Source organism: Protobothrops mucrosquamatus, unplaced genomic scaffold (genome assembly GCF_001527695.2).
Source record: "Protobothrops mucrosquamatus isolate PMUCROS unplaced genomic scaffold, P.Mucros_1.0 scaffold_294, whole genome shotgun sequence".
In the NCBI taxonomy this organism is placed as follows: Eukaryota; Metazoa; Chordata; class Lepidosauria; order Squamata; family Viperidae; genus Protobothrops; species Protobothrops mucrosquamatus.
Genome location: NW_015386370.1, coordinates 2,261,372 through 2,283,375, shown reverse-complemented (window position 1 = coordinate 2,283,375; position 22,004 = coordinate 2,261,372). Strand labels below are relative to the sequence as shown.

The window sequence follows — 22,004 nt, the reverse complement described above, 5'->3', positions numbered from 1 at the left end:
TGGAGGGCAGTGCCCCTCACTTGCCCCTTCACTGGGGGATGATGGAGAAAGCTCAGTTCTTCACTCCCACAACAATACACAGCAAGATTTGGGGAAGATGAGGTTTTGTCTTCCCTTGGGGAAGATATAAAACATGCCAGCTCTAGAGATGCAGGTGGGCCAAAACCTCCCTTTTGATAGGATTGAGGGGGAACCAGTTCGTCCTCATACAGATCTTGAAGCCTCCAGTCTGGCTGGAGGAGGAGAAGGAGGAGAACAATGGGGAACTTGTTTTCAGAGCGGTGGATCAACCCTCATTGGGCTCCAGCTTGGGCTCTGGGAGACTTCATGGATTTCTCTCCCTTTGAGATTGTGATGCTGGAATGGGGTGAACCTGCATCTAGCTGCATGCTTGGCTGCTGTCAGTTCAGGGAGGCAAGGAGCTGGTGGGGCACCAAGTTGTCCCCATATCCAGTTGGCCAGTGTGATTTGTTCCCCACTGATCCAGCCATACCATCTGTGTCTATTTGGCCGCTCCAGTCATTCGCACCGAGTCATCTGTGCCGACCCCTTCAAGCCCACTCATATGCACCAACTCATCCATGCTCATCCAGTCGCAGCAACTCATCCATGCATACCCAGTGCACCCACCCATCCATGCCAATTTGGCCATTGTGAGTTGTTCTACCCTGCTCTAGAGATGGTGATCAACAAGATCAATATTGAAAGCCACACGCAGAAACATGTTCCACAATTCCATTAAGCACTATATATGAAAGTATTTCCTTTTATCCATTCTGAATTGGGAGTGCATTTACATTTGAGGCAATATATTCTATTTCCAAGAATTCTTACCTTCTTCATTTAAAAAAGTAAGCAGATTTTCAACCATTACACCAAATGAGTAGGCATCTCGGGAATGCCCATGGTCTTCAGGAAGAAGCTGGAAGTCTACAGACTGTGGAATAAAAATATTATATGGAAGACCCTAACCATTTCCGAAAAATTACCTTTAAATATATCATATTTCCTTAAATATTTAAAATATACAGTATGTACATCTTTCTATTGAAATACAAAGAGTACCATATTAGAGAAAAATTACCAAAACAAGGAGACTTTATTTTAAATTAAAAAAAGATATGCACAGAGTATAGAAGAAACAGCATATAATCTAGGAGGAGCTGTTTGACCTACAATAAGGTTAAGGCCAGAGTTACGGCACTTGGTAAGAGATACATTAACCAAAGAACTTTTTTGGTTCTGAAATCAAGGGCATCATCAGGGAAGAAACCCTTGCAGTGGGCGAGTAGCATTAAATAGACAAGATAAAAAGCAAGAAGAGGCTCTACAAGAAAGGTTTAGACTTTAGAGAATATTTTTTTAAGTAGCTTTTTAAGTAATTTTTTAAAGTTCAGGTTTTCAGAACCACAGGAGTTACTCCCAGGATGATAAAGAGCCTGCAGACATTATTTGAGAAATAATGGAGAGAGATGATACAAAATACTCATAACAAGAAATTTCTATCATCTTCAATTAGGGGAATAAACTGAAATTGCAGATGAGAGTCTGATAGTAAAGCAAAATTCCAGGAAAATAATTAAGTGATCAAATTTGTGAATATCTAGAAAATAATGCATTCTTTTCTAGGACTAACATATTTTTGTCAAAGGTAATATTCTTGATTTTAATATCACTACTACTACAGATAGGTGGATCAGCAGCTAGTTGAGCAAGCATACTTGATGCTTGTTCAATTAGCTGCTTATCCATCTGGCTGTAGCAGCAGAAATTTTGAAATCAAGAATATTGGATATTTGATGTATTCATTAATGGTTCATCATTAATTTAAAATGACATCTTGAATAGTGTGTTACACAGGATTTTCGTCTTACATACTGTATGCTACCCAAAATATTTATAAATTATCTAGATGTGTGATAAAGGGATTTCTTATCAAACTGACATAAAAAGTAGAAAGAGCAAAATCAAGCAAAAGGCGTTGACTTTGGGCTCCCTTTGGTGCAGCAGAATAAGATAATAACATCAAACCTCAACCTTTTACTTTTACATAATAGTATAAACTAGTCATTTCTAACAACAAACCTATCTAATCGGTAAAACCCAAAATCAAAGTTTCATTTTTTCCATCTCGAGCACAAAATCCAGAAGTTTCCAGAAGGAGAAATATAAAAGTAATTGTGTTTTTTTCTTTAATCAAAGCAGTCAGTTTAGCCATCTCTGCTAACTCTATCAATTTTTGCAGCCATTTGTTCATTGTGGGAATCAAAGTGTCCTTCCATTTTTGAGCATAAAATAACCTTGCTGCCGTCATCATATATAGCATCAAAGTTCCAATTTTCCCCCCACATCTTTTTCATTAAAACCAAAAGAAAAGTTTCTGGTTTTAACTTTATATTCACTTTGAGAATCTTCTGTATTAGGATGTGAATCCTACTCCAATATTTCTTTGCTTTGTCACATGTCCACCATAAGTAATAAAAGATCCCTTTACTTTTGCATTTCCAACATTCCAACATTGCATCTGACAACATTAAATTGTCAAAGATGTTCTCTGCATCCAAGAATATTAAAGCTGCCTATTTCTCATTATGATATTGTAAATATTCAATAATATTCAAAACAGTCCACACATTATCCTTTAATTTATCCTTTTTGGCAGAAAGCCAGACTGATCTTCATGAATATATGCCTGTAAAACCTTCTTTAATCTTTTTGCCAAAATTGCAGCAAAAAGTTTATAGTCCTTGTTTAGTAATGAAATTGGTCTATAATTTTTTATCCTCGTGACATCTTGGTTTTCCTTCAGTAATAATGCAATATTAGCTTATTTCCAAGTTTGAGGTATCTTTATCCCCTGTAATATCTCATTCATTAGATCCTTTAGTGGCTGAAGTTCATCTTCAAAGCATTTATAATATTGGCTTGTAAGACCATCTGGACCTGGAGCTTTGCCTGATTTCATTTTTTTAATGACTTCTGATATTTCAAAAGTAGTTACTGAATCATTCATAAGTTTTCTCTGGGTTTGTGAGAGTTTAGGTAATCATTGTCTTAACAAATATTCATCTATTTTAGACACATCTAGCTCCTGCTTTTTGTAAAAGTTAGAATAAAAATTATGGAAAGACTTTTTGATAAGATCATTCATTAACTGTTATTACCTTCACAAATTTTCTCAATCATTCTCTTTTCTCTTTCTTTTTTTCATATCATGTCAATCCTGGAAATAGATTTATATCACTCTGAAAAAAAAGTATATTCTCTAGCAGAGCCATTTCTTAGCCTCCATGGATTTATTAATGCTAAATTATCCATCATCTCAAAAAAGGTCATTGGTAGTTTACCCTGAGAGGATTTAGTCCCTTTAGTAGATGTTCTATCCAAAACTATGGAAGTCACTCCATTCCAATCCCCCAAAATAAGCCAATTTTCATGCAAAAAAGGTAGTAATTGATCCGTAAGATTGAAAAAAATTACTTTTATCATCAGTTGGCACATAAAGTCCAACTACTATTGATTTTATTCCATTAAGTTCAATTTCCACTGCTACAAATCTACCATATTCATCTGATAAAAGTAACTTAGGTTTATATTGGGGTTTTATATGTAGAACAACTCCATTAATCTTTTTTTATACCACCAGATATATTTTTTTTTACTCTTAGATGGGCATTTGCCCCATTAATATTCCATTATTATAAATGTAATCTCCTTCGTTGGACATCTCAGCCACATCTTCTTCAGTATCAACTTTTTGAGATTGATCTACTTCTAGTTGTATCCATTTCTTCAGCTGGGTCCAAAATTGGTTTATATTTGATCAAGAAGTCCTTAGTTTTTTTCTATAGAATTCAGTCTGAATCTTTGCTCTTGATAAGTGAATATCACTCCTTCAAGTTTGTCCCAGCAAAAGGGATTTTTTTCTTCTTCTTCAAGATATCAGTAAGGAAGGAATAAGCTTTCCTTTTTCTCAAAATTCTGACAGGGATTTCCTTCAAAACAATTATATCCACGTTTTCCATTCTTAGTTTAGATATAAAGTGGCAATCCAAAACATGATCTGTCGTTATTCTTCTTACAAAGTGGACTAAGACATCCCTTGGTAATTTTCTCATGGTAGCAAATCTGGAATTTAGTCTATAAATTTTGTCTACTTCAAGATTGAGGGTCTTTCTTCCCAATTAATTAACCTGGCCAAGGCTTTAATCATTCTTGATCTAATATCCTCTCCAGACAATTCCGGAACTGCTCAAAATCTTAATTGGAGTTGCTTAAATTGTAATTCCAAAAGAGCCCTTTCATTCAAATCAGCTTCATACTGGATATTGTACTTCTCCAATTTATGCTCCATCAGATCCCCTCTATTCTTCACCTATTTAATATCTCCAGTCAAATGTTGTATTTCCTTGTGAAGTTCCTTTGAAAGTGTATCAAGTTTTGATTCAAGTTTTGTTCCTATTGCCTGAATTAGTTCATGTGTTTTAGCTATATATTCATCTAAAAAATATTAGAGATTCTGCATCTCCTGATGTTCTTTCAGTCTTCTCAATTTGATAAGAACTGTTGATGAGCACTGCTTGAATATTATTTTTATGTGTATCTATTTAATTGTCAAGTGATCAAGCCAAAACTTAATTAGCATGCTAGTTAGAATGTCACTGGGTACTTAGTCAAATACTAACTGAAGTCAAGATATATTATGTCTACAGCATTCCCACATTCAATTATGGAAGCTACCAAATAAAAATATGAGATAGATATTTTTGAGATAGGCATATCACCTGGCAAGATTTGTTCCTAAAAATTCATATTGGCTTAGCAAATTTTCATGAGCTTATAAATCAGTCTTTTTCTGATCTACTTGCACAATCCTCATAGGTTTTGATATCAAGCTGAATAGACTATGTTGCTGTATCATTCTTTTCCCACTTTCTGAATTTTCTCAAAGAAAATACTTAACAGTTTGACAATAAAATCAGGGTTTTTTTTAATATCGTAGGATCCAATTCCTCTCTCTGGAAATCTAAACTCTGAATAAACTCCTTACATTCAGAAAGGGATGTTTTCTAACAATGATCTGATGTGCTATTTCCTGACATAATCAGTATATTATATTGTTTAATGCTTAAACAAACATATTACGGTTTATGATAAATGGCTTGGTTTTGTTCTATCTTAAATTTGTACACATTCCTCTCCTTATATGGTCTTAATTGTTGTTCAGTAGTTTAGCTGCATTGTTGCAATCACTGCTTAACACTAATCTTTGTTCCTATTGAGCAGACTACAGTTTATCTCATTAAATAATGACATAATAAAAATAGGAGGAGGAAGGTGGATATGTTTGCCACCCTGAGTTATTTGTAAAAATAATAAAGATGGGGTAGAAATAAATAGAAGATGTCATTTGTTAGAATTTTGCTATCTTTATTGACCAACTGGTATTCTTTTCACTACCTTTTTTAGACATTCCAAAAGAAGCTTTTTTTTGTTGTTCTTAGCATCTTTCATCAACTTCACCCTATTTTGAGCATTTACATTATGACACCAACTCTGTGATTCCAAGCTATTTCTGTCCTTCCATTCACCCACTCTTTTTGTTTTTAATCTTCCTTAACTTTTTTATATAGCTATACTGGGATGCTGTATTCTTCCCTGCTTTCCTACTCCAAACTGGAATTGCATTTAAGTATAACAATACAAAAGCACATGCATTCTGCATGGAGCAGTACACATGAAAAATGTCTAAATGTCATAATAAATTAAGACAAAATTCAGAGTTAGCAGAGTGTCTAAAAAGGTAATTAAATCTTAAGGTATATTGCAGAAGCATAATGTCACTTGCAAGATTGCCAATTCTGGGCAATTTTATGAAAAATGTTGGTAAAGCGAATGCATTCAAAGAACAGAAACAGGAAACCCGAGGGGGTTGGAAATTAAGTACCGGTACTATGAGGTTCTACAGAAAGAGCTGGGTATATTTATCATGGAGAAGAAAACTTAAAAGGGGTAAGAAAACAAATATAATTAAAACTCAGAGCAGAACTGAATTTCTTCAAATACTAAAAATAGAAGCTATGAGTGGAAATTATAGATATGCAAATTTTGGATAAATATCAGATGAAACTTCCAAACAATTGATGATCTAAAAATCATAGCAAATAATGAGATTTGAGTAAATTTTCACCCAATATTTACATGTTGTTTTTACTCAGTCTGGCAGACATCAATGCAATAGACTGCAATTGCAACAAAAATCCTACTTGAACTTATGAAATCTAATATCATTTATATAATAGTTATAACTGATGTAAAATGACACAAATTATACATTCTGTATCCTGTTTAAATGATGTAAAATTTTATAAATACATTATATAATTTGCATAATGATAGCACTACGGATGATGTATTTTACAGTTTAATTGGTAATAGAAAGTAAAGGATAAAAACACTCATTCCTGAACTCACTATTAAATCAAAGTTTAAATGTAATTGCATAATTCAGAAAAGCATTAAATAAAAAATATTCTCATTTTACATCATAGATATTTTAAAAGTATATCAAGTAATTTAGTATAAAAATTCTGTTTGAATGAATTTTTGCCTCAGTTCTTAAATGAAACTTCCTAACTTCAAAAGATGTCATATATTAAATTTACTTTTAAAAATTATGTTGAACTTCTGGATCTGATAAATTTGAAATTCAAAGTAAATATATTTAGGGAGGGAACTTCAGAACCAACATTTTTAAGAATGTAACTCTTATGTCAATTTTATCAGTTTTCTTTACAGATGGGTCCAACACTGAATGGATTACTGTCTTGTCGTGGCAAAGGGTAACTCAAAGGGTAACTCAAAGAAGCTATGAGCTATGCCGTGCAGGGCCATCCAAGACGGACAGGTCATAGCAGAGAGTTCTGACAAAATGTGATCCACTGGAGAAGGAAATAGCAACCCACTCCAGTATCTTTGCCATGAAAACCCCATGGACAGTACCAAAAGGCAAAAAAATATGACGCTGGAAGATGAGTCCCTCAGGTCAGGAGGTGTCCAATATGCTACTGGGGAAGAGCAGAGGGCTAGTACTAGTAGCGCCAGAAAAAGTGAAGCAACTGGGCCAAAGCTGAAAGGACGCTCAGTTGTGGATGCATCTGGTGGTGAAATGAAAGTCCGATGCTGTAAAGATCTTTTCTCCATAGGAACCTGGAATGTAAGATCCATGAATCAAGGCAAACTGGATGTGGTCAAACAAGAGATGACAACACTGAACATCGACATCTTAGGAATCAGTGAACTAAAATGGACAGGAATGGGTGAATTTAATTCAGAGGACCATCAGGTATACTACTACAGGCAAGAATCCCTCAGAAGAAATGGAGTAGCCTTCATAGTCAATAAAAGAGTAGGAAAAGCAATACTGGGATACAATCTCCAAAATGACAGAATGATCTCAGTGCGAATCCAAGGCAAACCATTCAATATCACAGTAGTCCAAGTCTATGCCCCAACCACTGGCGCTGAAGAGGATGAAATTGACCGGTTCTATCTATGAAGCCCTACAGCACCTTATAGAATCAACACCAAAAAATGATGTCCTTATCATCATGGGGGATTGGAATGCTAAAGTAGGAAGCCAAAAGATAACTGGAGTAGCAGGCAAGTTTGTCAGGACACAGGCTGATAAAATTTTGTCAAGAGAATACAATGGTCATAGCAAACACTCTTTTTCAACAACCCAAGAGACGGCTCTACACATGGACATCACCAGACGGTCAACACAGAAATCAGATTGACCATGTGCTCTGCAGCCAAAGATGGAGAAGCACTACACAGTCAGTAAAAACAAGACCAGGAGCTAACTGTGGCTCAGATCATGAGCTTCTCGTTGCAAAATTTAGGCTTAAATTGAAGAAAGTAGGGAAAAACACTAGGCCACTCAGGTATGAACTAAATCATATCCCTGACGAATATAGAGTAGAGGTGACAAATAGATTTAAGGAATTAGATCTGATAGACAGAGTGCCTGAAGAACTATGGACAGAGGTTCGCAACATTGTACAAGAGATAGCAACTAAAACCATCCCAAAGAAAAAGAAATGCAAGAAAGCAAAATGGCTGTCTGAGGAAGCTTTGCAAATAGCTGAGGAAAGAAGGGAAACGAAAGGCAAAGGAGAAAGAGAAATGCACCCAATTGAATGCAGAATTCCAGAGAATAGCTAGAAGAGATAAGAATACCCTCTTAAATGAACAGTGCAAAGAAATAGAAGAAAACAATAAAATGGGGAGGACCAGAGATCTCTTCAAGAAAATTGGAGATATGAAGGGAACGTTTCATGCAAAGATGGACATGATAAAGGACCAAAATGGCAGGGACCTAACAGAGGCAGAAGAGATTAAGAAGAGGTGGCAAAATTACACAGAAGAACTATACAAGAACGAGCTTAATGTCCCAGATAACCACGATGGGGTGGGTCACTGACCTCGAGCCAGACACCCTAGAATGTGAAGTGAAATGGGCCTTAGGAAATCTGAGCAACAACAAAGCTAGTGGAGGTAACAGTATTCCACTGAACTATTCAAAATCTTAAAAGACGATGCAGTAAAAGTGCTACACTCAATTTGCCAGCAAATTTGGAAAACTCAACAGTGGCCATAGGATTGGAAAAGGTCAGTTTACATTCCAATTCCAAAGAAAGGGAATGCCAAAAAATGTTCAAACTATCGCACCATTGCACTCATTTCACATGCAAGTAAAGTTATGCTTAAAATCCTACAAGTTAGACTCCAGCAGTATGTGGATCGAGAACTTCCAAAAGTACAGACAGGATTTCGAAGAGGCAGAGGAACTAGAGATCAAATTGCCAACATATGCTGGATCATGGAGAAAGCTAGGGAGTTCCAGAAAAACATCTACTTCTGCTTCATTGACTATGCTAAAGCCTTTGATTGTGTGGATCACAACAAATTGTGGCAAGTTCTTAAAGAGATGGGAGTACCAGGCCATATTATTTGTCTCTTGAGAAACCTATATGCGGGTCAAGAAGCAACAGTGAGAACTGAACACGGAACCACTGATTGGTTCAAAATTGTATTCTGTCGCCCTGCCTATTTAACATATATGCAGAGCACATCATGAGAAAGGCAGGGCTAGATGAATCCAAAGTTGGAATTAAGATTGCCGGGAGAAATATCAAGAACCTAAGATATGCAGATGATACCATTCTAATGGCAGAAAGTGAAGAGGAAGGAGAGTGCAAAAGTTGGCTTGAAACTCAACATTAAGAAAACCAAGATCATGGCATCCAGCCCTCTCAATTCCTGGCAAATAGATAGGGAAGAAATGGAGGTAGTGACAGATTTTATCTTCCTGGGCTCCAAGATCACCGCAGATGGGGACTGCAGCCAAGAAATTAAAAGACGCTTGCTCCTGGAGAGGAAAGCTATGGCAAATCTAGACTGCATACTAAAAAGCAGAGACATCACCCTGCCAACAAAAGTATGTATTGTCAAGGCCATGGTTTTCCCAGTTGCAATGTATGGCTGTGAAAGTTGGACCATAAGAAAGGCTGAGTGCCAAAGAATTGAGGCCTTTGAACTATGGTGCTGGAGAAGACTCCTGCGAGTCCCCTGGACTGCAAGGCGATCAAACTGGTCAGTCCTAGAGGAGATCAACCCTGACTGCTCTTTAGAAGGCCAGATCCTGAAGTTGAAACTCAAGTACTTTGGCCAACTAATGAGAAGGAAGGACTCATTGGAGAAGAGCCTAATGCTGGGAAAGATTGAGGGCAATAGAAGAAGGGGATGACAGAGAATGAGATGGCTGGATGGAGTCACTGAAGCAGTAGGCGTGAGCTTAAATGGGCTCCAGAAGATGGTAGAGGACAGGAAGGCCTGGAGGAACGTTGTCTATGGGGTCGTGATGGGTTGGACACGACTTCGCAACTAACAACAACAACAACAATAAAATATATTTTATAATATGCATGCAACAGATAATGAAGAGTTACCTTTTGATTACTATACATGTACAATTAAACATATATTAACAGAAACTATTTTTTCAAGTTATCTTTTAGATTGGTCTCAGCAGAGTTCTTCTGTATAAACAATGATAACATTTACCTGTTCTTCAGGTGGAATTCCTGTCTTCTCTCGTATTGACTGGACACTACGCAGAAACTACAATGGGTGAAACAATGGAAAGCCATATTAATGCAGAGGAACTTGTGTCACAAAGAGAAGCTACAGAAACCTATATATGTTATCTTTGTCCTTTCCTTACCACACATCTAAATATTTATTCAAACAGCATTTCTCTACCCCTCTACTGTCGATGCATTACCTGACACGCCAAAATCCCAATGCATCATTTCAAGCTATGTTGCATATAACCCAAAACTTCTGTAATAAGATTGTGAAATATTTTTTTAAAAATGGCTATACCACAGAGCAAAATCATTGTCCCTAAAAGACAGTGTGTAATTTGTCTGAGAGTAACAGGGACTGCAACTGATGTATACTGGATAATATTAAATATCGATAACTACTGAAAGTTAATAGTAGATTCTGTCCCATCTCTGTTCACTGTACACTTGGCAAATACAGAAGTCAGGTATCATTCTTACAACCTTAATTGAGAATAGTATAATTTCACTTTTCTTATTTGGTCAAAGCTGGGAAAGCCAAATCTTCACATGCCACAGCAATTAGAACATTGTAGTGAATCCCAATTTAAAATTATTTTATATCAAGGGCCCACAGGAGATCATATTCTTTCATCTTTAGCAAAGTAGTGTCTTCATTAGAGCTAAATATATGTATGTCATTGCAAGGTTGCAACAATATCCCTACATAATTGTTCATTGAACCTTATCAATTAGCTTCGTGTCTTCTTCTTAGTTTGGGGACCCTACTAATAGCTCTGAAAAAAGAAATAAGGCAACATGACTGGCTAATAAACTCACACATGTTGGAATCTAAAAATATCCAAACTATTCAACAGAGTGGAATGCAATAGTGAAGACCATTCAAGGAACAGGAAGTAGTTCCCTTGTATGTGACAACAGAATAGGGTGCTTGACTCTACCTCTGCTGTTGCTTCATTCTGCTTGCAGACAGTTTCCATGCCTCCTAATTTCCAGTGTCCATCCTCACTCACAAATACAGAGGATAAGCAGATATTATTGTGGGTTAGGTTTCCCTAGTAGGTGTTTTTAAAAAGATAAAAAATACATAGTAAGACTGGGAATAGTTAAATGTAAAAGTCTTGTTAGTACTAATTAGATATCCTGAGACAACAGAGGACAGCAATCAAAACCACAGAGGAATTTTATATCCCACTGGAGAACTAGAACGAAGGGAGTGTTATGTCAGGCCACGTTTATACTAATCAGTTTATTACTCACACACATCTGGACAAAAAGAACAAGGTAGGCTGCTTAGAGTTTGCTTGCTTTAGTTGTGGAAAAACTATTCATCAATAACCACTAAAGAAAATAATTAAGGACACTGTGCTCCAAATACAAAGAACTGAAATTCATAGTTCTATCTTTTCAGTTGCCTATTCCATTGAGTAACTACATTTATTCTGCCACTTCTTATAGTTACATTAAGTACACAATGCATCTAGGGCCAGATAATTATTTCCATGACCAAGTATGTGTTTAATTAGAAGAAATTAATCTCCAGTCTCCAGGCACAAATCAAATTCATGCTGTTATTCCTATCCCATATGACTATCTTTTTTTCTCCTGCATTGCTTCTTATTCCTTATTCTCTTTACCAACTCTTTTTATCCCACCTTAACAAAATCTAATGTAAAATCCAGAATAAAGTGAAAAGCGTAATAGACTTTTTAAATTATTAACATTATAAAATTGTGCTTCCTCTGGATTTGAAACAATGCATAAGCCAAATGAATTTGTTTGATTTTGAAAACATTTTGCCCATGAATCAAATAAAAACAAGCCTGATTTAAAAAAGCAGCTTAAAAAAATTGAAGGATCTCTTTGTGTCACTCTGAGATTTATTCCAGACCTGCCTGTCCTCATAACATTGGTTTGTTTTGAGAGAGGAATCAGTGCTTTTTTCACTCTGTACAAGTATAGGTGGACTTTTCCCCCCAATTCTTGGACTAGTAGGCAATTTACTTTTACGTTTGTTTTATTCTTACTTCACCAAGGGCGACCTCGTGGGCACAAAAAATAGTGTCTGCAATTTAAGTAAACTACAGAAGGAACACAACCACCTCCATTAACAAGCCTTTAAGTCAATTTCATCATCCCTATTTAAAATGCCCATTTTGATATTCCCTCCTTCTATAAACACGATCCTAAATTCTTGTTCACCTGTCTCCTAGCCCCTAGCTTAGGTGAACATTACACTGCCCTGTCCTGCCCTGCAACCTGTAACCATGGTCAAAGCAACACTGAAAATGATTGGTTGTAATAATGCTGACATATTCTTCCAGCAACCCAACAATGACTTTTTAATTTAATTAGAATGCTTGACAACAAGATGGCTCCTTCTCCTGCAATACTATAACTGCTTATTCTTTCAAAGACCACGTAATATAATGAAAATATGATAGTGGCAATTAATTTTCTATTATTTGGATAAGATTGAAAGGATTTTTCCTATTCTGGAAACAATGACAGCTTAGGGGGTAGAATGATATTTGAATATCAGTTTTGAATTCCATTGGTTAGCTTGGCAGACAAATGAGTTTTCTTTGTCTCTTCTCAACATTCTGAGGCTAACAAAAGTGATGATCAAAGGATGGTTCCAGAATAGAGACGAAACAGAATGAAAACTGCTTTGGGCACACTCCCTAAATCAGGCCTATGAAAAATTCTTTTAGCTTCCAAAAATGCAGATATGTAAAAATACAGCATAATGTGATCTATTTTCCATTAGGTGACACAAAATTATGTTAAAAAAAAAACTAAAGCAGTAAAAAGAAACACCTAACATATGACAGACACACAAAATATAGTGTTAAAGTAACAAATTAACAAAGCCTATCTCCATGTCTGTCTTTATTTTGATTGGAAAGTGCTTAATCGTCACACTCACCCTATCATGAAGAAACACAAGAGCCTGCAAAACATCATAGATTCCAGCACATAACTCTGAAGAAGAGAGAGTCTCCAGGACCTTTTCCAGTGGTTGCACATGCTCTGTAACCAGGTGAATTCCATCTATTTCCACAGTACATGAAAGGAAGCGCAGAAGGCAAGGGTGGCGTAAAGTTTTCAAGTGCTTTCAAAATGCAAACAAAACAAAAAAACACACCACTCAGTATGACATACATATTCTTATATGCACATACTTCATATCCAATAGTGAAAGGGGAAGAAGACAAATATTATATACTTCCTTTCTGTATAGCATGATTTCCATATGATTATTAAACAAATTGAATATTTCCTTAGAATATTTGGACAAAATTAATTCTAATTTGATCTCTATCAATTAGAACTTCCACCTGTATATTGCTTTCAAATTCTAGCCTCATACATAAAATGAGACAAAAAATCCTGGTATTCCAAAAGCCTAATTTTAAATAACATCTCATAGGTGATTTATATGTAGGCTATCTACATTTTTCTGTAAGTCTGTAATGTTTTTGAAGGACAACTCACAAACAATTCTATGAAATAATAATAATAATAATAATAATAATAATAATAATAATAATAATAATAATAATAGTAGTAGTAGTAGTAGTAGTAGTAGTAGTAGTAGTAGTAGTAGTAGTAGTAGTAAAGTTGGAAGGGACCTTGGAGGTCATCTAGTCCAACCCCCTGCTCAGGCAGGAAACCCTATACCATTTCGGACAAATGGTTGTCCAGTCTCTTCGTAAAAACTTCCAGTGTTGGAGCATTCACCACTTCTGGAGGCAGGTTGTTCCACTGGTTAATTGTTCTAACTGTCAGGAAGTTTCTCCTTAGTTCTAGGTTGCTTCTCTCCTTGCTTAGTTTCCACCCGTTGCTTCTTGTCCTGCCTTCAGGCACCTTGGAAAATAGCTTGACTCCCTCTTCTTTGTGACAGCCCCTGAGATATTGGAACACTGCTATCATGTCCCCCCTCGTCCTTCTCTTCATTAAACTAGACATACCCAATTCCAGCAACCGTTCTTTATATGTTTTAGCCTCCAGTCCCCTGATCATCTTTGTTGCTCTTCTCTGTACTCTTTCTAGAGTCTCAACATCTTTTTTACATCGTGGTGACCAAAACTGGATGCAGTATTCCAAGTGTGGCCTTACCAAGGCATTGTAAAGTGGTATTAACAGTTCACGTGATCTTGATTCTATGCCTCTGTTAATACAGCCTAGCACTGTGTTGGCTTTTTTGGCAGCTGCAGCACACTACTGGCTCATATTTAAATGATTGTCCACTAGGACTCCGAGGTCCCTCTCACAGTTACTACTATTGAGCAAGGTACTCCCTATACTATAATCTCTAGCAGCAAATGCTCTATACAGTATGCAAAATGTCTGCAAAATCACTCACTACAATCCAAATAATATAAAAGCAGACACAAAATCAAAACCTTTAGGATTCCCCAAATACAACAGTTTTGACATTTATTTCTTGCAATTTGTCATAGTCTCTATTTGATATATATAATAATTTTAACTCACTCTTCTTAGAAGTAATTCCATATGCTTAATCCATATATTTACAAAATCAAAGAATACTTAAAACTTTCCCAATTATATTTAAGAACATGTATCAAGAAATAACACCCCATAATCAGATCATGCATTTATTTCTTAAAAAGAGATTAAACTAATTGAAAAGGCACTAATAAAATTACAATTGGCAGAGCTTTTTTGAGCTCACCTGATCTGAAAATATTTAAAATTATTTTGAAGACCACAGGCAATGCAAATTGGACAACAATTTCACCTTCCCTTACTATAGATGTGTAAAACTGATGATGTCACCTAGTTATGAGGTAACAAGTTACCTAATAAAACATATTTAAGCAAACAACACTCAGAGAGCACCAAGAACTCCACATGGCCTATTTGTAGGCGGAATACTTCCAACAAAATTAAAACACATCTTGAAAACTGAGGAAAATATTCTGGTGTTAGAACATTTCAGCCTTGAAATATTTTGCCCATATCTATTTCTTATATAGATGAAAGCATGTATATTTCTTTTTATTCACTGAATTAAAAAGGTATTTCTAAACCACAGACGTTTCGGGGAAGGGCTCAAATTCACAGCTAATCTGCCTGAATTTATTTAATAAAAGACAGGTAGTTTCAACTTACGACCATAATTGAGCCCAGAATTAGTCATAAGTTGTTGTGATCGTTAAGTGGGTAATCATGTGACCGCACCCAATTTTGCCAACTTTTTGTGGCACTTGTTAAGTGAATACAGCAGTCATTAAACAAATCCATTTTACCCCATGGGCATTTTTTTGCTGGAAACTGAAAGTAAATGCCAAAAACTGGCAAAAAAATGTCAACAATTGCAGTCACATGACTGTAGGATACTGCAAATGGCCATAAATGTGAGCCAGTAGCCAAATGCCCAAAATGCAATCCCATGACCGAATATGACTGTTGAAATTTTGAAATCGAGTGATGGGTACCTGATGGCGGGGGGGGGGGAGGGGAGAGTGCCTGATTTCTGTTGTAACTTTGAATGGTCGCTATGCGACCGGTCATTAAGCAAATACTACCTGCACGTAAGAAAGTGTATAATTTCTTCTGCAATACCTATAATTTTATTTATCAATTTACTAAATAGCAGCCAACCAATCTAAAACAGGAATACTTTATCAGCCACAGTGATACATAAACAAAAGTCAAATCCTCTCCCCTCCCCCTGCCATCAGATACCAAATCTGCCCCTATTTCAAGCACCAATATATGACATAACAATAGCACCAATAACTTACTGTAGTGTAAGCTTTCATCTCAGACAATGTTTTATTGTGCAAAGGACAAACCAATCTTGATGAAAAATATATGGATAAATATCCAATACTAGAAATGGCAGTAACAAAAAAACAGTCCTAGAAACACTTCAGCTCTTAGGGATAGGCTATCAGTGATTTCAAGAAAGCAATTCTGAGCCAAATAATTAGAAATATCATTTTTTTTTGTAAAACAACTAGCCTGAATATATATTTATGCAGTTATATTTATAATTATATCACACAAAATTAGTGCAGGAAGACCTGTCAGCAATATTATGTAAAATGGCCAGTTTCTACAAATATTTATCAGTGTCTGAGAAACTTCCTGACAGTGAAGACAATTAACCAGTGGAACAGCTTGCCTCCTTCAATCGTGGGCGCTCCATCACTGGAGAGTTTTAAGAAGAGGCTAGACAGTCACTTGTCTGAAATGGTATAGGTTCTCCTGCTTGAGCAGGGGGCTGGACTAGAAGACCTCCAAGGTCCCTTCCAGCTCTATTCTATTCTACTTATATTTATATACCGTATCTACTGTGTTTCCCCAAAAATAAGACCCAATCTTATTATTTTTTGCCTCCAAAAGAGGCAACAGGTCATATTTTCAGGGGGTGTCTTTTCCACTCACCTCGTGGCAGCACTGACAGCCCCGCCCAGCTGGCCCACTTCTTCTGCAGCCAAAGGAGCAGCTTCATTCTACAGCTGAGAATAGCGCTCCGGGCTGCATTTCGCAGTCAGAGGCCTTTCTGGAAGGCCTATGGAGCCAAGAATTGAGCTATGGATTGAATCCATAGCTCAGTTCTCGGCTGCAGAAGCCTTCCAGAAAGGCTTCTGACTGCAAAATGCAGGCCTGGGGATGCCACAGAAGTGGGCCGGCAAGGAGAGGCAGGTGTTGATTCATGGGAAGCCTAGAAAGCGGGTATGAGGCCTGTGGGGTGGCTCCACCCCCTTACCCCCACTTGATTTTTAGGCATGCGCCTCGACCCAAAACTAGGGCTTATTTTTGAGGTAGGGCTTATATTAGGCCTACCCCCAAAAATCAAACTAGGGCTTCTTTCGGGGAAACACGGTAACCATTATTATTTTCTTCCCATGCCTAGCTTTGAATGTAAATAGAACATAAAATGTTAAGCATAATATAATGGCTAATTACTTGTGAGAATACAGTCACTATGTTTTGTAAAACATGCTTTATATTTTAATGTTTCTACAAACTCAATAAATATATTCAATAAATTATAACAAAACAACAATGTGAATCCAACCATAATCCTCTGTCAGAATAATACTCTATGTAGTGATACATTCTATGTTCTACATCAGTAATCACTAGGAATTAAGCTCAACTTTACTTTTTGTGCTGCTATTTCAAAGGCCATGTGTCTTTTCCCCATAAATTGCCCTTGAAATTTCTACTGAAAAGAGATTTCAAAAATTTCTATGCAAATAGTAATAATGTAATAAATATTTAAATACCTTGGCAGCTCTGTTAACATTGTCTTCATTCTCTCTGTTGTAAACAAACACTGAAGCAAGTTTGTCATGCTGCAATATTGCTGAATAAATATTGACTCCAGAAGGTAGTGTAAATGAAGGTTCTTCCACTGCATCACGCTTTAGAGCACTGTTCTCTGATCCCATTACCTAACTCAAGGTGTCTTGGAATATATTTTATAGTAGCAAAGAAGCTTTAAAGAGAAATGATTTCAGACAAATTAGTCCCAATTAATATTAGTGTAAAATTCCTTATGTTCAGCAACATTCATAACAAATTGTGATTATGCCATAATGCAGATCTTACAATTACATACTTAAATGTGAATCATTTGCATAATCAGAAACCTATGTGTTAGTATTTACATGATGCACATATTGTTTGATACCCCATTCCCCATCCTTTCTTTGTACAAAGCAGGAGGAATATAAATAAGAAAAGGAAACTTTTCACTCTTTTATGATGACAAATGTGAGATTAAAACTGAAAATATAAACAGAGTAACCCATATTAATTAGAGTAGGTCTTCCAGGTTAATATACCTATGACTATACAGTACTAACCTTGAAAATGTTTAAATGTCTACCAATGTCTTGAACATAAACATTTCAAGTTTTTTAAATATATGTGCATATCTTAAAGTAAACATGACATACTGAGAACAATTTCACTGAAAACACTGAAAGTACATTCTACCAGAAATTGTCTTTTTGCCCTTTCTGGAAACAAAGAAGTAACTTTGTGCACAATATGAAAAAGATTAGGTCAGTTTGTATGTGCTACTGAATCTCAGAATGAACAGAAGCTGACACAGCCTCTACATCAGTGATGGCGAACCTTTTAGAGACTGAGTGCCCAAAGTGCAACCCAAAACCCATTTATGCATCGTCAAGTGCCGGGTGGGTGTGGCCCATTGGCTGGGTGTTGCCAATTGGGTGGACGTGGTCAATTGGGTGGGCGTGGCTGCAGTGGTAATGGCAGACTGGTGGGACTAAAAAGTTCAATCAATCAATTCCAACTTTGCAAGATCTTTTTTTTCCCAGCGAGAAGTTGAAATTGACTGAGTGAACCTTTTTTTTTTTTTTTTGCACATGGCGGCAGAGGCCTAAAGCGAAAAGGTTTTATAAAACCCAACTGAAGGCCTAGGACTGGGGTGTGCCCACAGAGAAGGCTCTGAGTGCCACCTCTGGCACCCGTGCCATAGGTTCGCCACCACTGCTCTACATGGTACAAATTTAAATAGAACAGATCTAAAACATACTTTCAAATCAACTATGAAGTATTATAAGAAAGAAAGATTAAGGCAGTGGTTCTCAACCTTTTTAATGCCGCGACCCCAACCGGTCGTAAGTCGAGGACTTTCCCTGCCCGGGAGCGCCGCGCATGCGTGGTTCCGCCCCCTGCACCGGCCGAGGCGTAGCTGGCAAGCGGCAGAGACGGAGCAGGCCGACCACCAGCTGGCCCAGCCCAAGGGAGGTAAGGCACCCGCCGGAAAAGGGGGAAAAATGGTGGACAAAAAAAATGGCGGACAGCCTTGCTTGGCGACCATGAAATGGTCGATCGACCCCAAATGGGGTCCCGACCCACAGGTTGAGAACCACTGGATTAAGGTTTGTAAATGGTCCTCACAGAAACCAGATATGAATATAGTTGAAAATCTATGGGGAGAGCTCATATATACAGTACATGCAAAAAGATAAAGACCAAAGAATACTTTTGAGCTCTGCAAAGAAGGCAAATAGGCAAATATAAACACTTAAATCTCTTTAAGAAATGTACAAAAAATGTTATTTCAGCCAGAGGAAGTTTACAAAGTACTGAGTTTCCAAGATTTTGCATCTGCATCTGCCCTATAAATTGTTTTCTTATTTTGAATTTGTAAGCAACTACACAAAAATAGTAAGTATGCATTCAATTTTGCAAAAAGATATATTTAAATTTGTACCTTCTTTTCACCTAGGGATGCCTAAAGTGATTATGCTGAAGGAAGAAAATCAGCAGAAACAGAAAGTTTTAATTATTCATTTTCCCCCATGCATACAATTTGGAGCAGAATCCCTTTTAATGCAAATGGAAGGGAAGGATATATATATCTTTTTGGTAACAAATTCTTATTGGCTAATTTAAGTACAGAAAATGTTCTTTACCAGTTTCTGGAATATCATGAAAGTGCCTTTTTCATTGTATAAGCCTATGATTACGGAGAGAGAAAAAACCCAAGCAATTTTGCCAAAAAATAAGCAACCGCCAGAGGGCCTTAGTTCATACAGTCAATCACTGATTTTGAAATGAACTTCAGTTACTACCTAGGTATAGTGCAAGATTTTTGCATTTTTTTTTCAGTCAAAGAGAAAGACAAATTTGTGAAGCCTGTAGAATTGATTTTGATGTTAAGCTCAAAGGTGGTTACTTTGCTTTTTTTTTCCTCCCTAGTCATAGGCTTATACAATGAAAAAGGCACATTCATGATATTCCAGAAACTGGTAAAAACATTTTCTGTACTTAAATTAGCCAATAAGAATTTGTTACCAAAAAGATAAGTACACGTTTCCCTTGCACTGAGCAACTTAAATTCCTCTTTAGCCATGGATTTTTATTTTGTTTTATTTTATATCCCCTTCTTTTATTATTTTTAGAAATAATGCAATGAACATATCCAACACATCCTTTTCCTCATATTTTCCCCACAACAACCCTGTGAGGTGGGTTGGGCTGAGAGTGACTGGCCCAAGGTTACCCAGCAGACTTTTCACAGCTAAGGGAGCACCTGAACTCATGGTCTCCGGCTTTCTGGGCTGGTGCCTTAACCTTTAGATCAGTGGTTGCCAAACATTTCTATACCCCGCACCACTAGAACGCTTCTGATATATTCTTGCACCACTTACAAAAGTTTGAAATAACGGCAACAAATTACACATATACACTATACTTTTGAAAAGCCAAGTTTTCGCACCCCTTGGAATATCATCTCGCACCCCAAGGGGGTGCGAGCACCCCTGGTTGGGAAGCCCTGCTTTAGACCAAACTGGCTCTCAGTTTTAATTGGTTTTGTTGACTATTTGTTTAACTGTCTTTCTGTATCCATTTAGAGATAATGGTAGAAAACACAAAGCACAAATTGAGTTGATAAACAGTAAATGCAGTACATTTAAATCACAGAAAATTGAAAGTTTGGAGACTGATAGAACAAAATTAGTCTGACCACCACTGATTCCTTTTTAAAAAAGTGAAGCAACACCTTTACTAGAAATACCAAAGCAGACTCATCACTCTTATTTTTAAATGTACATGCCCCTCATTTCCATTTTACAGCATACTATTTATGTGTTCCTTGTTAACTCTCAGTATTTCACTGTACTTCCTGGCTCAGCTATGTCACTCACTATTCACTGGTCATTCACTCACAGAGAAATATACAAGTTTTGGTCACTTATCTAAAACGTTGTATAATATGGCATGCCCCACAGTGAGAAGTAAAGAACAGATTAGACAGGAAAAAAAATGTTTCAAACACAAACACACAAAAGAAGGCCAGAACATCATGAAATAAAACAATATTAATTCTGTAAATCAATGTCAGATCATCAGACCTAATCTTATATTTCAGAGATAGACGGACTGACTTATCCAACTGAACTCTAATCTCTAAATGTGCCGGTTAATATTTAAAATGTCACAGGACTCTCCACCTTTCTGGAATAAAATTCTGTGACGATAAAACAAAGGCACCAATAATGCCCCGACGTTGGGCGGCTCTCTTCCTTTACTAAAGTGCGCCTCAGTGCTGATGACAGGCAGTCTGCATGGCAAGCAGAATCACCAGGACCGGGACGAGACCTCTCCTGAAAAGACACTGAGCCCCAAAGTCAATTCTTTCTCGCCAGCGTCGAGCTGAGCCATTACCCCCGTTACCGGGAAATCAACCCCCCTCCCCCCCCACAGAATTGTCCGGGCTGTCACCGCCGGTTGGCTGGCGCCCTCTCACCTGCGACCCCGCCGAGGGGGAAGGAAGGAACCGAACTGTCCTCACCTCCCCGCTTTCTCAACAGCCACTTCCACAACAAGCGCTGAGGGAAGGGGAAGGTAAATTTCCGCCTTACGCAGACCATAGAATCACACCGGAGGATCCACTGACGCCCACAAGATCGTCCTTTGCTTCGCGCAGTGGTCGGTGGCGCCATATTGAATGAGGGCAGGAGAGACTGGCAAGGAGCTCTTAGTCGACGGAGCGAGACCGCGGAAGCTTGTTAACTGCAGGGACGTAAAAATGTCGATTAATAAAGAATTAATAAAGGATGCCGATTAGGAAGTTAGAGAAAACGCTAGTAGGTCCATCTTACAACTCTTGCTACAGTTAATTTCTAATAACATACTGCCTTTGCATGGTGAGTAGGGGGCCGTCGTTTTTTGATGGAATAAGTAACGATTCCTGGAATGTATCGCGTTGTCCCCGATGGCACTTTCACGCGGCTGCACTAAAGCACTGTTCCGCAGTGTAACAGCAGAAAAGTGCGCCAGCGGAAAGAACTGTGTGAGGTGCCCGCAACATTGCAGATCTTCAAA

At 37.3% G+C, this 22,004-nt stretch overlaps 1 protein-coding gene across 1 annotated transcript in view; it reads right to left on the bottom strand.

The window, feature by feature from the left end:
- The window catches only part of SCYL3 (SCY1 like pseudokinase 3), a 49,742-nt gene extending 28,252 nt beyond the window's left edge, over positions 1–21,490 (bottom strand). The window contains exons 1-6 of the mRNA XM_015832033.1: positions 21,472–21,490; positions 17,423–17,634; positions 13,081–13,266; positions 11,093–11,206; positions 10,129–10,185; positions 835–937 (exon numbers count right to left, since the gene is read on the bottom strand). Of these exons, the coding sequence (XP_015687519.1) occupies positions 835–937; positions 10,129–10,185; positions 11,093–11,206; positions 13,081–13,266; positions 17,423–17,587 (625 nt within the window). The 5' untranslated portion in view covers positions 17,588–17,634; positions 21,472–21,490. The remainder of the gene's footprint in view (positions 1–834; positions 938–10,128; positions 10,186–11,092; positions 11,207–13,080; positions 13,267–17,422; positions 17,635–21,471) is intronic.
- Between the last annotated feature and the right edge of the window lie 514 nt (positions 21,491–22,004).